Source organism: Gymnoscopelus braueri (assembly GCF_963280865.1).
Source record: "Gymnoscopelus braueri genome assembly, chromosome: 20".
NCBI lineage: Eukaryota > Metazoa > Chordata > Actinopteri > Myctophiformes > Myctophidae > Gymnoscopelus > Gymnoscopelus braueri.
The window spans coordinates 8,974,385-8,994,384 of record NC_137622.1 but is presented as its reverse complement, the minus strand read 5'-3'; the positions used below and the strand labels follow the sequence as shown (position 1 = coordinate 8,994,384).

The window sequence follows — 20,000 nt, the reverse complement described above, 5'->3', positions numbered from 1 at the left end:
CGCGCGCGCGCGCGCGGGCCGCGCCGCAGTATATTAGCCGTGAGACCGTAGCGACCTGCCGCGAGTGGGGCTACGCTCTCTTATCTCCGCCGGTGCACAGTTTCAGCAAATCCTCGAGCGGCCCTCTGTCTCTCTCTCTCTCCCTCATACTGTATACTCGAATATGCGCTCGCACAGCCACACACACACACACACAAACACAAACGCACAGGCTTATCCCTCACGCTGTTTCAATTTACTCAAGCACCACCTGAGCCCGGCTACCGCGTCAACCCAGGAATTGTAGAAAATCCCCCTCCCCTGACGTCCCCTCGCTCTGAACAGGCCGTGAAAACAATCGTGAAAGCGCAAGATTAGGAAGGAGAGCGTTGGCTGTTTCCAGGATGAGGGTGGAAGGCAGAGATATCTCCATGTAAAGATGGAGAGCCGTGTGGCTAATGTAATGACAGCCAGGGAGGGAGGGAGGGGAGAGAGGGGCTTGCAGCCTGTCGACGACAGGCTGACGACACTGCCTGACAGACTTCCTCCAACGCCAGCTGGAGACTCTCAGACGGATTAGAACAACAATCCAAAGACTTCATTTCTGCGCAGAAGGGCACACACGTGTGTGTGTGTGTGTGTGCGTGTGTGTGTGTGTGTGTGTGTCTGAGCGCACATGTTTGATCCTTTTAAATCTAACATTCCCTGAAGCAGTGCATCACATCACAGCACTTTTTTTTAAACTTTTTATTTTAAACAACTGTCGCTCCTAACTTCCAAAAGCCAGAGTTTTATAAGATGAGCAAATGAGTCAGGTTTGAGAGGTGCACATGAATAAGAGATGAGTGTAAATAAATCACGGGGCGTGATACCGTATCACCCACCTCACAGTCGACATATACAGCTGCAATCATTTCACAAAGGCAGATTCGGGCTATACAGAGAGAGAGATATAGGGCTCCAACTATCGATTATCTTCCTAGCGATTGTTCTATCTATTAATTATTTTTGGTATATATATTTTTTTAACAAATCAATGTGTAATAATAAAAAACAGCAAAAATAGCCAATATACAAGCTCACTACGCATTGCCATTGTGAGCTTGTGTTGTGAGCTTGCAGATTGGTTTTCTATTTTTGACAATCGATTATTTTATTTGAATCGCCCTGGCTGCCAAGAACGACTAATGAGAAAAAGAAAAAAAAAACGTTTGAGAAAAACGTTCAGAACCCAAGATATCGTGATCCGAAGATTTGCTGCTCCATTCACTTCTTGGTTAACTAATTACTTAAAAAGGCTATTATTTTCAAAGGCAGACAATTAATGTCAACGAGGTCACGATGACCTCGTTGACATTTGTGAAACCGCACAGTGAACCCCTCAGTGATTAGCAACCATCAGGGGATCGATCATACCTGAGATAAATATTCTGTGACTACTTGAAAAAGGTAAGAAAATTGAAAAATCGCTGGCAGTAGGTGCACGCAGCCAGAAATAAGTCTGGCAGCATGTACGTGCACACATAGACATGAAAGGGGGCTTGAGCTGCCCTTTTACCCATCGCTAAAAAAGTGCCCTCTCCAGACAAAAAAAAAAAAGAAAAGTCGAAGTGGGTGTATTGGATGCAACTCAAAGTTAACTTTCCTCAGGTATCTAGTTTGTCGCCGTACAACCTTCCTAGCCCGTGTTATTAAAGAAAAACGGGCGACAATGGCCCAAAACTCAATCGAAAATCGTCGATCGAAAACCGGCGAAAGTGTCCGTTTTCAAGATGTTTTGGCCATTATCTCTGGAACGGAAGGTCCAATCTGCTCAGTTCAAAGCTTGTCGGGTGCGTGACTTTGAGGACATTAAGCACGCAATGATACCTTTTCGGATTTCTAAAAGTATGTGTAATTGTTTGTAAAAAATCCAATAGGTGCCCTTTTGAAATTCCAGCCCCTGCCTCTCCAAATCCTTCTGCATGTCCCTGTCTGGCAGTAATGAGTTAATGATCTATTACTTTTTTTATAATCGGTTAAATCCAGTTCGATTAACAGTTGCACCCCTAGACAGATAAAAGAAAGAGAGAAGAGGAGAGACAAAGGGAAATAGCGAGAGGAGGTGATAGAGAGACTTGGAAGACGGGGAGGTGAAGCAGGGGTTGAGGGATGACGTACTGACCTTTGGCGCAGTCAGGACCCAGGAACCCGGCGAAACAGTGGCAGTGGCCGGCTACACACTCCCCGTTCCCATTACAGTCTGTGGCGCAACCATCCATCGAGTCTATGCACGCACGCACGCACACACACACACACACACACATTCACAAACAGCAGCCGACACACAAAGGGCAGAAGGAAGATAGGAGAATTTGAACAAAACATTTCAGTTGTAAACCGCATCAGTTGTGTGTAAAGCTCCGTTATTGAATGCAGGGATCTGATAAGCGATGGATAGCTCCCCAGACAGAGGCCATATTAGATTAGTCTGATCCAGCTGTTATTGCTCTCTGGGGAATGTCCAGGCACTTGCTTACAACGCGCAGCACTAAACGCACCGAACTGCCGCGCTAGGTCGGAAACACTACGCACACAGCGCTAATTTACAACCATCGATGGTTTGAGATCAACAAACGTTTTCCCCGGAGGGCAGATCTTTGACGGAACGCGTCGCTATACGCTGGCAACATGGAAACTGACAGTTATGAGCGCGCGAGTTAGTGCAGATTGGAATATGATTGTGCCACCGCGCTAGCTTAACAACCTCGGCTCGGGGGGAAAGATCAATGCGACGCTTGTTCCTCCCTGCGTCGGGTCTCATCTGGGCTACGGGTTGTTTCATCACGTCGTCCCCTCCCTCCGCCAGGCTGTGTGCTTTTAATCATATTCCTTCTATCGGCCTTCAATTAGCTGCCTCCGCTCTCACTCTCCGCTCTGCTCCGGTATTGATATGTCTGCCGTGTAAGATCTCACTCTGCGGATACTTAATGTACGGTGCGGCGAGGAGTAGCCGCCTTTATGCATTTTAGACGGTTATATAAGCCTGCTGTGCTCCGTGGCGGAAGTTTCTGGTTCAGAGCCGAGAGCCCGGAGGCTGTTGATTGAACTCGGAGATGTTTTTTTTTTTTAATGCTCCTCTGTCCGGTCCGCAGTGGCTGGCCAGGTCTGTCTGAACGTCTAACAGAGAGATTATAACAAGGCGTGAAGAGTAGCTGCTTCTTCCAGTGTTTTTTTTTACTTCAACTTCAACTATGACACAACACAGGACTAAGCTACAGGTGTAAAAGCGAGGGTGAAATTACATCCCGGTGTTTTTAAGATTCAAGAAAAGACTCACAAGGGCAAAGAATAGAGAAAGAAACAAGGGAAACGACAAGATAGTGTCAAATATGCATATATACCATGGTCAAAATATAAATAAAATGAGGCAGAATATGCAAAGAGATCATTTGCAACACATGTACGTACATACTGTAGCAGCAGACATAGAATCACAGTATTTTGTGCAGGTGAGAGATACCACAGATATGAGCAGATATCAGATATGTAAGTGAGTTATGATGTTTGTGTAAATCGGAACATTTTAAAACATTTCACTCAATAAATAAAGTAATCATTATACCACTGTACATTTTTCTTCAGACTTCATGTAGATGTCTGTTTAACTATATTACTGTATGTCGTTGATGTTCTCCATATCTTTTTTTTCATAAATGAATGCCCTAGTTCATCATTACAAGAGTGTCGCCCAAATGTTGTGAGCTCGTAGATCAGCTATTTTCACTATTTTAAAATGTTTGTTTTTTTAAATGATAAAAAGAGAACTATTAATTATCATTATTTTCTTAATTTAAAATTAACCCAATGCCTGTGTTATTTCTGGGTAAAATCACTTTCACTTGTGACACTTGTACAAACACACAGTTGTAGCTTTAGCCTCTGACCCTTTGCTGTTCCAAACGAGAGTCAAGAGTCAAGCGACTGCAGTAGCTTGAGTCACGGTGGCAAATCCAATGACACGGCGCAGGATAGCAGGCGCACGCGCGCGCGCGCGCACACACACACACACACACACACACACACACACACACTACACACTCACAAATAACAAACATGTGCATCCACAGTTATTATGTGTCAGCCGGCAGAGCCTTGAGGCGTGGTGACACATGCTAATGAGACAGCCAGTGCCAGGAAGCGGTGCACACACACACAGCAGCTCCGTTCTCCCCGGCAACGCATCGCTACGGAGACCAAAGTCATTTTCACCTCCATCACCTGTCATTGTCACACTGAAGGAAACGGAGGAACGGCAATCATTTCTCTCCTATTCACACCTATCTACCTATCTCTCCCTCTCTCTATCCCCCCCCCACCCCTTCTTTCTCTCTATAAACCTCTCTCTACCTCTCTCTCTCTCTCTCTCTGTATAATCAGGCACGTGTGTATTCTCACACACATGCATGCGTGCGCCAGATGGAATACAGATCCTTCTGATGACCGACACATACAGTAGAACACCCGACATGCAGAAAGAGGGCTGTGTTCCTCTTCTGGTATACAGAAAGATTAAACATATAGCAACCTATATGATCCATAATATTTAATATATCATATTATGATGAAGAATAAGAGACTGTGTTATAGTGAGTAAACATTTTATTTGATTGTGTCTAGGCGCTTGTGTGTGGGTGGATAGAAAGAAAGTGTGTGTGCATGCACCTTATGCACATGAGAGCGAGTGTGTGTGTGTGTGTGTGTGTGTGTGTGTGTGTGTGTGTGTGTGTGTGTGTGTGTGTGTGTGTGTGTGTGTGTGTGTGTGTGTGTGTGTGTGTGTGTGTGTGTGTGTGTGTGTGAGTTGATGTGCCCGCGTGTGAGCATAACGCGTCTAGTTAGAAACCATTCAGGCCACAAGTTATTACAGTTAAATGCCGTTATAAAACGGGTACCTCCAGCCCGGCGATCTGATTGGTCAAATAAGCATTTCCATGCTTTATGAGCCCGTAAAGTCACAGCGGTGGTTTATGACCCGGAAGGAAATGGCCGCGGCGTTAACTAGAAGTAACCAGGGAGCTAGTTAACCGTGCTATTTTGCTTTCCCCTGCTCTTTTTTTTTATTTTCTAATTTTTTTTAGGTACTTTGCCTACAGTACAGTACTTTGAGGAGAACTTTTGAGGACAGGCATTTGAGCTCATTGCGTAAAGAGTAGAAGCTCAGAGCGGCTGTGTGTTGACAGGCAGAGCATAATAAACAAGTCAGCAGGGACTCCAATTAAACCCTGCCCGGCTGCACACCGAGTGAACTACAGCAGGTGGAGGAGGATGGCAGCAGCAAACTTACTGTACCACCTAGTTTTTGGATCTTATACAAATATTAACTGGGGAGAAAAACACACTGGGTATAGCTGTGGAAGAAAATGATTCCCTCATTCTCTCCCGCTGCTATTTGACCAAACACAGCCCACTGAGGATTTTTCGGGCTATTAGGCGTCTAAAATAAGTCTAAACGGCTAGACTAAAACCGGGTTATAACTGGTCTAAAAGTGAACGTTTTTTCAACGGCTAGGCTTAGCCTAGATGTTGAAACAACATAATTTCAACGGCTACAAATAGACGGTCTATAGACACTTAACGCCAGTTATAACCCGGTTTTAGACGGACATCTAATAGCCGACTATGGCTCACTGTGAGGGTAGCTTAGCGTGGAGGAGTAGCCCTGCCTGGAGCTCACAAGTCTAAGCTCCCCGCCTGGGCAAGAAGGGAGGGGAGTGGCAGATGTTTAGTTTCTCACGCGGGAGAAACAAGTTCGAATCCGGGTTGTTGCATTAGCAGTTGTTGCAATATTGTTTTCAGTGACAAACGCATGTGGGTGAGATAGGAGGGAATTGAACCGGCAGCTTTGTCCCCTGTCATTCTATCTGCATTTCATGAACCAGTGCATTACCTGTGGTCAGCATCTACTACGTATGAGCCATGACATTTGCATGCATTCACGACTTTGCATGTAATAGTGGCACACATCGTTTCAGGGGAACAGCTGATCCGCCCGATTTCACAGTCGACACTATACACTCCCATGGTGTGTCAGCAATACACATGAAATGTGAAGGCAATTGTTTGGACGGTTCACGAGATACGCAAAGGACAGACACATACACACACATACAAAGATATTTGTGGCACTGCTGAATTCATTTGTTAGCACAAATGTGATTATTGCTTTTACCTTGACTTTTGTAACCAGCTAAAGTGAATAAATATTTGTCTGTGCGAGAATATTTGTCATGTCATTGTAAGTACTGCTATAGGCCTGGTGTTTTTTTTTGACAGCTTCAAAAAGTAAATGCAGTGCTGTCTAGTTCTTTTGTGTCTGCGTATCAGGAGTTCTGTCCACACGAAAATGAAAAGCGTCTTCAATGTGTGTCAACGTGAATTCCTGGCGCCGGCCGGCCACTTTGTGCACAGGAGATTGGATTACAAACGGGTCTTTGGTTTTGGCAAGGGAGCCATGCAACCGGCACAGTGTGGAATTCCTTATCACGCCAGGTAATGAAGTGGAAAAGTTGCAAAACCTTAAAGGACAATTTTACTTAATTATTAACTACTACTCTCTCTGTACTGCAGATACCCAACATGTGAGCTACACACCTGTATTTATTCCCTCTGCTTTTGGTTTACAAAACCAAGTTCAATGTTCTGTCAGTTTAATGCAATATCCAGTGTAACATTCTATACGGTCTGTAACTCTTGAGAAAGAAGGGGCCTACAAACCCAAAAATATAATTACAGTTTAAAACCAACCAGATTGTTTACCTGCTGGCTGCCACTAGATTGAACATGATATAGAAACATTTTAAAGAATCAATACTATACAAGTACAAACACACACACACACACACACAAACACACCCATATATATACATATGACTGTGAAAGTCTTTCACTATATGCCCGACCTGTGGTTTATAACTCAGCTCTTCAAGTGCGCAAGCAAGCACATTGCAGTGTGAACTTTGCGGATAAGAGGAAACTAGCTGGCCACCGCCACTATATAGCAGTTTGTATGTGCTTACTTGTGTTAGAAGAACAAAGATACAGCTACTGTATGGGAGCTGCTAAACACTTGTTTGAAACAGAATGGACGTCAATGACTTGTCAAAGGGCCGAGTTTGTAATTGCAGTGGAAGAAACATTACCAGCAGCTGGCCTTCATTCACAGAATTCCACTGCATGTTATTGCTGTTTTCAGTTGAGAATGTATGTGTGCTACTGTGTCACTGTGACATAATGCACACCGTAGATAAGGATGCATGTGTAACCACTTAAAGGAGTAGTTCACCCAAAACATTACTTGAATTCATGGAGATTTTTTAGTTTTTGTCAAATTCCTGAGCCAATAATTTGATTACCGGCGGAGTCTACGGTAGGAGACTCAATGGAGACTCCGCCGGTTATCAATTTATTGGCTTAAGAATGCGACAAAACAAAAAATATCCATGAATTCAAGGCTTCATGGGCTGAGTAATCGATAGGAAAAAAATGAGGTGAACTATCCCTTTAAGCCCTATCCTTTTTGTACACTGAATAGAGGAAATAGCCACAAGCTCATAATGGGTCACATAATCACACGTTGTGAGCTTGTAGATCTGTAATTTTTGCTATTTTTGAAAATAAAGTGTGATGAAAAAAAAAAGAAGAGTAATCTTTAGAATTTTTACATTTATAATGATATGGTCAAAATAGGGACACTATTTTAAAAGTGATTAACAAATGTATATTGTGGCTCACAATATGCTAACTACTTAGCATAGTGTGCTAGCATAGGTGCCAACAGTGCAAATAGTAAAATTGCACATACCTGGAATTGTTCCATCCTATTAGGAGCAGTGGGTGACTATTTTTAATAGCGCCCGGGGAGCAGTTAGGGGTTAAGTGCCTCGCTCGGGGACACTTCGACACGAAGCCTGGGGAGCAGAGGATCGAACCAACGACCTTCCGATTCCCAGAGGGCCTCGCTGCGTACCTCCTGAGGCACTGCCGCCCTAGTTTGAGTCCTAGTTCTGTGTTATACTCCCTTTCCGCTGGTTCCTGCTCACTTTGTTTTGTTTTAGATTTTGTATCGCTCTGTTTTGTTCCCACTTAGGGGGATGGGGATGTTTTTGTGAGGCTTTGTTTTCCCTATGAGGTGGACTGTGGGCATTGTGTGAATGCTGTAGAATATGGGTCTTCAACAGGGGGGTCCTCACAGTTACTACAGGGTGGCCCTGTAGTAACTGTTACTACAGTTGGTACAGGTGGTAAACACGAGCGCGCGCGCGCGCGCACGCACGCACGCACGCACGCACGCACGCACGCACGCACGCACGCACGCACGCACGCACGCACGCACGCACGCACGCACGCACGCACACACACACACACACACACACACACACACACACACACACACACACACACACACACACACACACACACACACACACACACACACACACACACACACACACACACACACACACACAGCATAACACAGCACCCTGCATATTACAGTACTGCTCATTATACATAGCATATCAGCCATTTTGGCATTGAATAGTAGGATAAACAAAGGTGTTACCTATTATACTAATGAAGTTTCTGTTCCGTTAAGGTCAAATAGTCAGGGTGCTGCTATTGTGGATGTTGTCTCACTGGAGAGACTCTGCTACACGAAATAGAACAGAACCTTAATTAGTATAATTGGTAACACCTGTGTTTATCCTACGAAGCGGTTTCATGTCAATATGGCTGCCATGAAAAAGGCCTATTGCTTTTCTTCATCCTTTTATATTATTGGGCTACACAGTGATATGCATACTGTACTGTAGCGTCCCGTACACGGCCATAACACGGCCGAGCGAGCCAGCTCACAGCCCCCTATACCAAATAGTATAAGCTAAGATGTTAGCCTACACACACACACACACACAGTACATACAACCACCCTGTTCTACATGGCAGGCTGCTTCGGGTTCAGTTCAGGCCCAACCCACCCACTAATATGGGCCTATGATGAGAATAACCATAAATATGGGCATCCTATTTACAGTATAAGGTAATTCCATCTCTATTGTCTGTTAATTAGCACCATTTAATCTTACAGTGGAGAAGTTCCATTAAAACAACGTCAAGCAATAACTGTTTCCATTGGTTACATAACTGAGTGTTGGAGACTGCCATCTGAGTGCCAGGAGGCTGTGCTTCCTGGCAGCCAGAAACATATTTTAACTGAACGTTAATGCATCATCATTAAGGAGTTTCACTTTTGGAAGCAAGGAATATGTATTTGTAATGCTTTGGAGAGGTATTTACTACCCTGTTTACCCAAAAGCATTTAACTGTGGGACACTCCCACATCATGTGCATGAAAGTACCAGTTACATTTAAGGGACACAATTGGTGAGATAGTTCATTTAATTCTGTAGCGTTTCTGGGGTGTTAGTTAAGTTATGTGAGTGGATCAGCTGATGATTACATCTCGTTATGCCATGTTAATGTTCCCCCCAAGCTTTGATATGTTTATATAATATGGAGAATTATCCTTTGGGTAAACCTGTGCATTATAGACACAATTTGACTGCCCTGTGTTTAATATATTACAGGTAGTATGGCCATTTAACCACTTTCAACCTGAGATCTACAAGCTCACAACACGCTGCGATACAACACGTTGTGAGCTTGTAGATCGGCTACATTTTGCTATTGTCGCAATAGGGCTTAAAGGACAACTTTGTTTTTTTTACAACCAAGGTTTATGTTTTAGCTTGTAATTAAGGTAAATAAAAGATGAGTGTAAAAATTTACAGATTTATTTAGTTTTAGCAATTTTCGCGATATTTTTTACAGTGGGCGGGGGCATTCGGGCAGGTGGCTAAATATGTATTTTTTACACAATAAAAAAGGTCCTGTGGTCTTTGATGCCCAGATGCGAGTCATTGGGGGCTAGAAGAGCTACTGTAAATAATAATAAATAAATCACCGGGTTATTGTGTAAAAAAAGACCACCTACCCGAATGCCCCCGCCCACTGTAAAAAAGATCGCAAAAATTGCTAAAACTATAGAAAGCAGTAAATGAAAAAATTGTAACACTCATCTTTTATTTACTTTAATAACAAGCTAAAACAAAAAAAACAAAGTTATCCTTTAAGTGGTTAATTCAGTGTGTCAGCATGGGGTGATCCAGCTTTGGCTGTATCTGCTTTAGAATGTTGCTGTATGGATGAATAGATCAATGGGTTGCTGGTCAGAGGAGCATCCTTCTCATCATCTCTGTACATTATGTAATGTTGAAAAAGTTCTCTGTGTTCTCCGCAGTGGTAAACTTGTGTGTGTTGCATTATGAAAGGTTAAGATGAGCGTCGCATGGTGGATAAATCCAGCTCTCAGGTTAAGCCTCTGCAGCTCCGAGCTCACCTAATTGAAGGTTGCTCTTTGCTTCTGAGTTTTGGCACTGAGATCAGGGTAAATGCTCATCCTATTTCCCGTTAGAGTTTAGAGAACGGGATTCCACTGCCAGTCGAATAATCTTTCTTTTGACCTCAAAGCTGTGGAGTCTTGCGATCGTGCATCGAGAGTCTTTCCTGACAGGGCCGATGTGATGCGCTATATTGATCAGCAATAATCTCTTGCCCAAACCATTCATACAGAAGCTTGGTTGTAAAAGCAGTGGAGTTACCGGCTTCGGCACCCTTGGAGATCTGTAACTCTTACAATCAGTCTCTTACAGACTCTTACAGCAGTCAATGCAATAGGTCAATGCAATATTATCTTTTACGGTGTGACTCTGCAGGCCTGCTAGCCTTCTATAAGATGCTTGGTGTGTGTGTGTGTGTGTGTGTATGTGTGTGTGTGTGTGTGTGTGTGTGTGTGTGGTGCGTGCGTGCGTGCGTGCGTGCGTGCGTGCGTGCGTGCGTGCGTGCGTGCGTGCGTGCGTGCGTGCGTGCGTGCGTGCGTGCGTGCGTGCGTGCGTGCGTGCGTGCGTGCGTGCGTGCGTGCGTGCGTGCGTGCGTGCGTGCGTGCGTGCGTGCGTGCGTGCGTGCGTGCGTGCGTGCGTGCGTGCGTGCGTGCGTGCGTGAGTGTCTGTCCTCCTGTCTGTGTGTTTGTCTGGACGAGGTGATCTCGCAAACTGTTGGATCGATCAGCGTCATGTTTTATACTTTTTGAAATATTTGACCCAAATTTCGTAATGGAAGTTAGAGGGTCTCGGATCAGGCTGGAACCTTGCTCAAATGTGGAGTCATACATCATAGATATATCATAGACGACTGACGTCACAGGCTGGTCACATGAAGTCAGCGATCCACACACCCCTACTGGCTGGTCTAGAGGAGGGTACATCTTAGAGGGTAGCACGGGGACAAAAAATGGGATCCGAACCGAAACGGACCCATGGATAATTGTACCGGACCGAATGGAACCGAGAAAACATTCTAAATTACTGGACCCGGTCCGAGGCGGCTGTTAATGTTCATTCAATAAGCGACCATATTGACCCGTGGCAATTGGAACTGATCCGACCCGTGCCCGAGGGACAAGTCGTTATTTTGGCCCCGACCCAGTTCGGTTCTCGGTTCGGATCTTCGGTTCCAGACGGACCCGTGCTACCCTCTAGTACTACATCTCCTCCAATAATTTGTTTTGTATTGGACTTTGCCAGCCCCTTCTGACAGTGAGGAGTTTCACCAGAAGGACGTAGTAACATGTGGAGGAACACGTTACTGCTTCTAGTTCTGCTCCCTGCTGAACAGGCACCCGAGCAACACATAGTAAGTAGTAAGCCTTGCCGAGCCATGAGGCCCATAGGTCAGGAGCCTACCTCCTGTTCCTGTGTAGCGTGAGGCGGGTTGATGTACAAGTAAATTCCCCTGGACATGACGCTGGTACTGGCATTGGGTCCCATTTGTATGGTTTTGACCCGGCCGAGGAATCGAACCTCCGACCTCCCAGTCTCAGGGCGGACACTCTAACCACAAAGCCACTGAGCTGGTCGACCAACCTACTGTATAGGAGTCGTTAATGGAGCGAGAGAGATCACTCTCCCAACAAACTTTACCCATGTGCCACCCGGACACCCCAGTCCATGCAATATTCTCTTTGAAAATGCACCATTCACTGACAACTTGCAGGCCTGACTGTCCGTGGGCAGAATTCTTTATTTCTTACTTCGCTGTACTGTGTGAATGTTGCCTGGCGTCCAGACCTGTGCCCACTCCACTGAGTGGACTGCATGAAATGGAGTCTAACGGGTTGACAGTTCAGACTGATATCAGGATAATGTGAACCAGCTCAGAGTTAACCCATTAAGACCTAACCGGGGAAAGAATCTGTGTGTCATTTTTAGATTTCTTTGGTTATTCAAAAATATCAGATATACAGGCTCATAGTGAGCTTGTAGATCGATTGAAAAATCGTGAAAATGTGTGCAAATCTTTGAATACGTATTGTTTAAAGCGAACATTTCTAACATCCTAACAGTTTTTTTTTTATCGTATGTTGCTGTATATCAGTGTTGCTCAAACTTTTTAATGTGAAGGACCTCCCAAAATAATATGTATCTGGCCGCGGACCCCCATCTGAAAAGATGTTCGCTTTAAAGACACATATATATATATATATATATATATATATATATATAATATATTCAAGGATTTGCACACATTTTCACGATTAAAAAAAAAAGTGCAGATCTACAAGCTCGTAAGCTATGAGCTTGTAGATCTGCTATTTTTCAATAGTCCGAAGTACAAAATAATGGTTATGGCTAAAAATGCGTTCCCGGATTTAATGGATTAAATTCTTTCCAAATTCATTCCATGTGAAAAAGTACTAAAGACATTTTATTTTCTGACTGGCATTCTAATCACCATCAATTAGCTATAGCGCACTGTAATTTCTCTCATCTTACTGGAGTTACTATGCAACCTCGTTCGCCAGGGTTCCAGCTCTGTATTCTATGGACTTACTGGACAAAGTGGGAGGGAGGAGGCTGCCTCGTAATTATCCACCTGTCTATATTCAGCCACTTACTCCTGCATTATTCACATCCTTCAATTAGCGCTGCCATTTGCGTGTGTCATGGCAATGAGCTGAAGTTAGCAGATCCTGTCCTCCCCTTTCTATTGGCTCCCCTTGTGCAGTGCCAAGCTCATTCTTATAGTAAGAAATGTTGGTACGTACAGTACCACCTACTATGAAGCCCACGTCTAATGCATTATAAACATACGCATAATGCATTGCATTCATAATGACTGATACTCATAATGCTTTGTAACAACAATCATAACACATTATGAGCATTATATAATGACTTACAAGTTCAAGCATCATAATACTTCATATTTGCTGGTCTAAAATGACGTTCCTGGATTGAATGGATTAATAATTCATAAGTTAAATATTCGAAAAGGTCTAAAACTTTATGTGAAAGAAGTCGAGGTAGTTCTGCGCCTTACAGGCATTGTGCACAAATAATGTGGCGCTGATCAGTCCTGATTAGCTCTGGACACAGAAAGACACATACTGTAGACACACAGCTCGAGCCTCTTTTAGACAGCTAGCCGCTAGACACATGCAGAGCTACGCCTTAAACGTAGCATTAACCACTTTCAACCTGGCATCCTGTTTTAGGAACATTATAAACATAAAAAAAATACATGGAAAATAGCCAATCTACAAGCTCATAACGCGTCACAGCTCAAGTGGTTAGATCTATGTAAGAAAAACCCACAAAACTTTCCAGCGTACACCTCCAGGAACATCATTACTTTACTTCATTCATTGACATGGGCTTCATAGGAAGTGTTACTGAAATGTTCCCTTCAGATGTCACAGAGTTTCAAAACAAAGTCCTGTTCAATCTGTCCTGTACGAGAGAGGGCAAAAACAGACAGACACGGCGACCTCAGCATCCGCGAGGTCACCGAAAACAAAGGAAGAAACTATTAGAAAAAATGAAAAGTGCTGACGTTTCTGTCCAGCAGCTTCACGAAACCAAAGTGAACAGAGAGGAGAGACAGAGAAACACTGACTTTGACACTTTTTGGGGGAAAGGACTGCAGGATATCAAATTCTGAACATAATCACATAAGCCCTTTTGTATGCTTTTCCAAAATATCGAAAATACAGTTTGGACATTTTTTGGAAACTTTTCACCTATAATGATCCACATGCCCAAACTAGGCGGTATGCCAGGGTTAATGTGGTTAAATGGCAAACAACGTTTCCCCCTCTTCTAATAAACCCTAATCATCAAATTATACACGCTTCCATTAATAAGAAAACAATCCTTCTGGCAGGTTCAACAGCAGCAAAAATAATGGTGGCCTGTACAGTACGTGATACTGTACGTTAAGCATTGAAAGAATGGCCAACGGCAAGTGCACTAGATATATGCATGTATCTTACTTCGCCATGCATTCTATTACACTCCCCCGCTAATTCTGTACATTCCCCATTGCACATTCCACTTTGCCGCTAATAGAGTTTTAACCCTTTAAGACCTGGAACGCATCTGTCATTTTTAGATTTCTTTGGCTACTAAAAAATAGCAGATATACAAGCTCATAGCGTGGCACAGAGTGCCGTGCTATGAGCTTGTATATCTGCTATTTGTTTTTAATCGTGAAAATGTGTGCAAATCTTTGAATATATATATTTTTAAAGCGAACATTTGTAACTCAAATCTTAGCTTCTGGGGGATTCTACAAATATCTTCTAAATCCTAACAGTTTTTTGAAAAAACATATTTGCTATAATATCAGTGGTTCTCAAACATGATATGGCCGTGGACCCCATCTCAAAAGATTGTGTTCCAGGGACCCCCAGAAGTTGTAAGAGTAAAAAATGTTCGCTTTAAAAAATACATATGCAAAGATTTGCACACATTTTCACGATTTAAAAAAAACAGCAGATCTACAAGCTCATAGTGCGGCACTCGGCTATGAGCTTGTAGATCTGCTATTTTTGAATAGCCAAAGAATTCTTACAATGACAGAGATGCGTTCCCGGTCTTAAAGGGTTAAAGAGTGTTAGAGTGGGAGTCTTAACCTTTTTTAACCTTATTTTTTTGTTCTCTTGTCTTATTTTATTCTATTCTATTTTTATTACATTCCAATTATAATTCTTATTATTATCTTGGTTGTATATAGTATTTGTTGCTGTTAGCACAGCTTGCGGGCCATGTCACCCCGACCTGTATGAGTGAGTGACAAATACACCCGTCTTGATTCTTGATTGGTTCTTGATTACTGATACCTTGATATAACACAACTAGAGAGCTGTCTGCAGCCCAGACTGTGACAGGGTGTGATGGAAGGGGCTGCAAATAGGGCAAGGTCATTTTTATGTTTTTTATGAAGGTCCAGAATGTAAGCTTTCAAATATTGTGTCATCATTGAATGTTGTTAAACCTCAGAACATCCAAAAACCGCGGGAAAAAAAGCCTGTCAAATATCTGTGCTATCTCACACCTCTCACAGCACGTACTAGTTGCTAGTTTGTGGACAGATTAGAAGTATTTTAGGATCCTAAAACAGTTGTTTGATATAGTGAGCGGATTGTTCCCGCACACACACACACACACACACACACACACACACACACACACACACACACACACACACACACACACACACACACACACACACACACACACACACGCTATTTCCTGTGACTTTAATAATGGCAGAAGGTTAATCACATGATAATATATACAGTAGGTGGGTCTTTCTCTTGTATTTACCCTATAAATCTTAGTATTATTTATGTATTTGTTTAGTTTAGAAATGTGGTTTTCTTTTTTGCTTTGTTTGCATGTTTCAGCTATCTTATGAACCCTGGATTAAAAAAAATAGATTCTAGGAAAATATCCAAGATAATTGTTTAAAGAAAAGGGAAGGGAGAAAGGAAAGAGGATAATTTACACAACACAGCTGCAGTAACCCCTACTCACCAATGGGTGTGCTGTGGAGCTGCACCTGCTCCAGGTTGCGTCCGTCGTTGTAGAGAGCGAGGTGCCAGGTTCCGGGGTCCATGTACTCGATGAAGCCGGTCTCCTGCAGAGCGCTCAGCAGCAGGCCTTTAGGAGGCGGCTTGGCGGCAGAGATGGGATCGGCCAGGGACCTGGGCAGTGCCTTTCCATCCAGCAGCTTCACGAAATCAAACTGAACGGAGGACAGCACAGAAAAGAGACGGTCAGGCTGCAGTGGTGGAAAAAGTACTACATTTTTACTTGTATCAAATGTATCAATACTGCAATGTAGAAATACACTGTTACAAGTGAAAGTCAGGATTTCAAAATGTACTTAAGTAAAAGTACAAAAGTATTGGTATCAAAATGTACTCATTATGCAGAATGTCCCATTTCACAAGGTTTCAAATGTATACAAATCTTTTCAAAATAGCAGATTACTATTACTTGTAGATCGGCCAACATGTAGGGCACAAGTGGTTAATGTGTGTTTTGCAATAATAATCAAAAACTACAAAGTAACTAGTAACAACAAAGTTCTCAAATAATTGTAGTGCAGTAAAAGTATATTTTCTTCTGAGATGTAGTGGAGTAGAAGTAAAAGTACTGAAAATTGGAACTACTCCAGTAAAGTAAAAAATACCTCCGAAATTGTACTTAAGTACAGTACTTGAGTACATGTACTTAGTTACTTTCCACCACTGGAAAAGAGACAGAGTCAGGCAACGACACTGTCTGTCTATCAGCCGGTTGGACTGAACGTGACAGTACTATAGAGGAGCTGCATTAATGCCTCAGAGGTTTTCAAGAGAGGCCTACTGTAGCTGCTGCTATTGCCCCGGGCTTCTTTTTAACCACATGGCCATTTGCATCCTTATTCTGACGGGGGGCGAACATTTGTTGAAAATAACTAATCCACAAGACCTCAATGCGTTGATTTTTGGCTATTTCTGGTGAAGAGATTTGGTGTGGAGGTAATCTCTCAAGAACAGATTCTGCTCTGCGTTGGAATCTGTCGTGAAGGCTCGTCATAACATGTACGCACTGGGCTACAAGTGGGCGTGCCTTCAGATCAGGAAGCACGCTTTACCCAATCAAATGTAGTGGGCGGGATTCACGTGTCCGTCGATCTTTCCCCCTCGAAACAAACCCAAACTAATTTAACAATAGCGTCCGTGGAGCAGACAAAACCACGGAAAGATATTCACATTTTAACTTACTCTTTCATCATAGAAACAAGTGGGCTTATAACCAAAACGATCCATGTTCTCTGGGAGAAGTGGTGTTAGTGTTCCGTGTAGAAATATTGTTAGTGGGAATGAAAACATAGTGGCACCACCGGAAGTGAAAGCTGAAGGCAGACCAAAACCCCGGTTTCCTTTGCGCACGGGTGCTACGTCGCCATTGTCCCAGAGCCAAGTAAGATAGTACAAACAGCAGAGGGCGCTGTTTTTCATTCTTATTTGGTTCTGGGTTCCCAGATTGGTGTGGAGGTAAAAAAACATAAAAAGAGCGGACCCCGGTCAAGTACAGTATACTACATAGGGTTTAAGTGGTAGGGCAACATATAAGGGACAACTTCAGATATTGACATACTGTACTGTACAACAGTTAGATTCACGTTTTGGCCTATAACTCTTGAACTGGATAGGCCAAAATGTGAATCTCCCTGTTACAGCGCCACCATGAGGCTGATTTGAAAAATGTAAGGTGGCATTTCTTCCTTGGCCTAGTGGGGATGTGCGTACAAAGTTTCACAGAAATCGGGCTGCGTTCATGTCTATTTACCAATAAACCGAATGCCCCCGCCCCAGTTAAAAATCACTAAAATCACTATAACGATAGAAAGCAATACATGATTTTTTTTAACACTCATCTTTTTAAATATTAATATTACAAACTAATAAAATAACCCTTGTAAAAAAACAACGTTGTCTAGACAACAATATCAGTTGCCCAAAAAAAAGCAGTATCACCAGTGGAGGAGTTTATTAGGATCCCCATTAGCTGATGCATAACATCAGCTAATCTTTCTGGGGTGCACAACACATCGCATGCACACATACACTTTCAAAGGTTCATGGGGACAACATTTCTACATACTGTATTAACGAAGTACTTGGGTCTAATAGGCCTATAACATGTACATTTTAAATGTTTCATATTCAAAACTAGCTATATTGCAATGCCCTCTCTACTGTAAAATGTGAAATAAATTGTGGATTGAGGATAATAGTAAGTATTCTTGTATTTGTTATCACAGAGCTTGGGTGTTTACCAGGGTGCACTTCTTCCATTCCTGACATCACAAAACGTTATTTACTGGATGATTTCTGAATGATGGGGCGGGGCTGATGAGATATAGCTGTACAAACAACCATTTCGAAAATGTATATAACATTTATTGTCTATGAGAATTCTAATTAATAACAGTTTTTCTACACTATTTGTATTTCCAGCGTTTACAATTATCTGTTGGCCTGTCTGCTATTGGGAAAAAAAGACCCTTGCAAGCGAAGGGAGCGGATGGCAATTGATTGAACTGATCAAACAGTGATGGAGAAATGAGCCGGTCCGCAGATTAAATGAACTAAACAAAAAACAGCAAAAGGAAGAAAGCAGGAGAGTGCATTGTTGAGTCGTCTGCCTACAGAGCTCCGAGGCGGCTGGTTCGATAACCCGACGTTCTGCTAATAGCACCAAGCAGCCATTCAAGTACAACACACCGTTACAGCGTCTGTCTAAACCTCTCTCTCTGCTTCGTTCCTGCCCTCCTTAACATCCCCCACACGCCTCTTCTCTCTTCCTCTCTCTCTCCTTCTCTCTCTCTTTCTTCAAACCTCCTTGAACTAGTGCAGCTCGTGGAGTCTTTTCCCCTCCCCCCCGAGGGCCGTGTGTCACACTGGTGTCAAAAACAGCTAATTAGGCCTCTTCATGCAGGCGGAGAGCAGGGGGGGGGGGGCGCGCCGATGTTAAAAAGCAGATGACTCAGTGTGTGCCGTGTTCGAGAGCGCGCGTCGGTCTGTCTGCGGAGCTGCCTTTTATGTAGGTACAGCACAATGGCATTCCACACACTGTACTACCCGTGTTGGGGAAGTTACTTTCCAAAATGTATTCTTTTTTTTTTTACGTATTACTTTCAAGTAATAATGGTACGTTAGAGTACGTTAAGGAATGCATTAACCACTTAAGCCATGGGTCTGCAACACTTAGGGGGTCCTCAGAGTTACTACAGGGGGGACCACCAAATCTTTGCGATACAAACTCCCAGAATGTAAAAGGGCTGAAAATACACATGGACATGAATCCAATTAGCAAAGGTAATTTGTAAACCAACAAAAACATGTAATTTACACAACACTGATGATAGTGCTGTTAAACAAATCTATGAGGCCATCAAAGCTGCAGAATCAATTGGAGAAGACAACCCATAGTCACTTAAAATACAAAATAAACCTGTGGAATACTTCCAATCTAGTCTCAAATGTCTCAACGGTCAACAGACATTGGTGAGACAATCAGATAAATAAATAGCTTTGAAAGCCTCATAATTGCATGAAAGGCTTTCTACAAAAAAAATAGTTGAACATGCAACACCATTTTATGCAGGTTATTCCTGTCTGTGTGTGTGTGTGTGTGTGTGTGTGTGTGTGTGTGTGTGTGTGTCTCAGTGTTGCCAGGTTCTGTGAGAGAAACAGGCAACCAGGTCTAGGAAAACCAGCCCAAAAGAAGCGACTATGGGCCACATGAGCACTTTAATATATGCATCAGCTATTTGAAAATAGCAGATCTACAAGCTCACAATGCGTCGCATCGCGACGCGTTGTGAGCTTGTAGATCGGCTATTTTCAAATAAAATCTTGCGGGGAAATTATAATAAGCAGATCTGGCAACCCTGGTGTGTGTGTGTGTGTGTGTGTGTGCGTGTGTGTGTGTGTGCGTGCGATAGTGCGTGTATACAGCATACGTGTGCAGCAGAAGCAGCAGCAGTACCTGGGTGTGTGTGGGCGGTACGTTCCGGCGCCCGTAGAC

The 20,000-nt window shown here is 43.2% G+C and overlaps 2 protein-coding genes across 2 annotated transcripts in view; one reads left to right on the top strand and one right to left on the bottom strand.

Annotated features, from left to right (window-relative positions):
- The window catches only part of tenm1 (teneurin transmembrane protein 1), a gene marked incomplete at its 5' end in the record, with an annotated part of 375,941 nt that overhangs the window by 190,344 nt on the left and 165,597 nt on the right, over window positions 1–20,000 (bottom strand). Inside the window, 3 exons of the mRNA XM_080416925.1 lie at window positions 2,144–2,245; window positions 15,951–16,161; window positions 19,962–20,000. The exon at window positions 19,962–20,000 is cut by the window's right edge and continues 164 nt beyond it. Of these exons, the coding sequence (XP_080273051.1) occupies window positions 2,144–2,245; window positions 15,951–16,161; window positions 19,962–20,000 (352 nt within the window). The remainder of the gene's footprint in view (window positions 1–2,143; window positions 2,246–15,950; window positions 16,162–19,961) is intronic.
- Window positions 1–20,000, top strand: part of apool (apolipoprotein O-like) — a 333,585-nt gene that overhangs the window by 257,835 nt on the left and 55,750 nt on the right. The window lies entirely within an intron of this gene.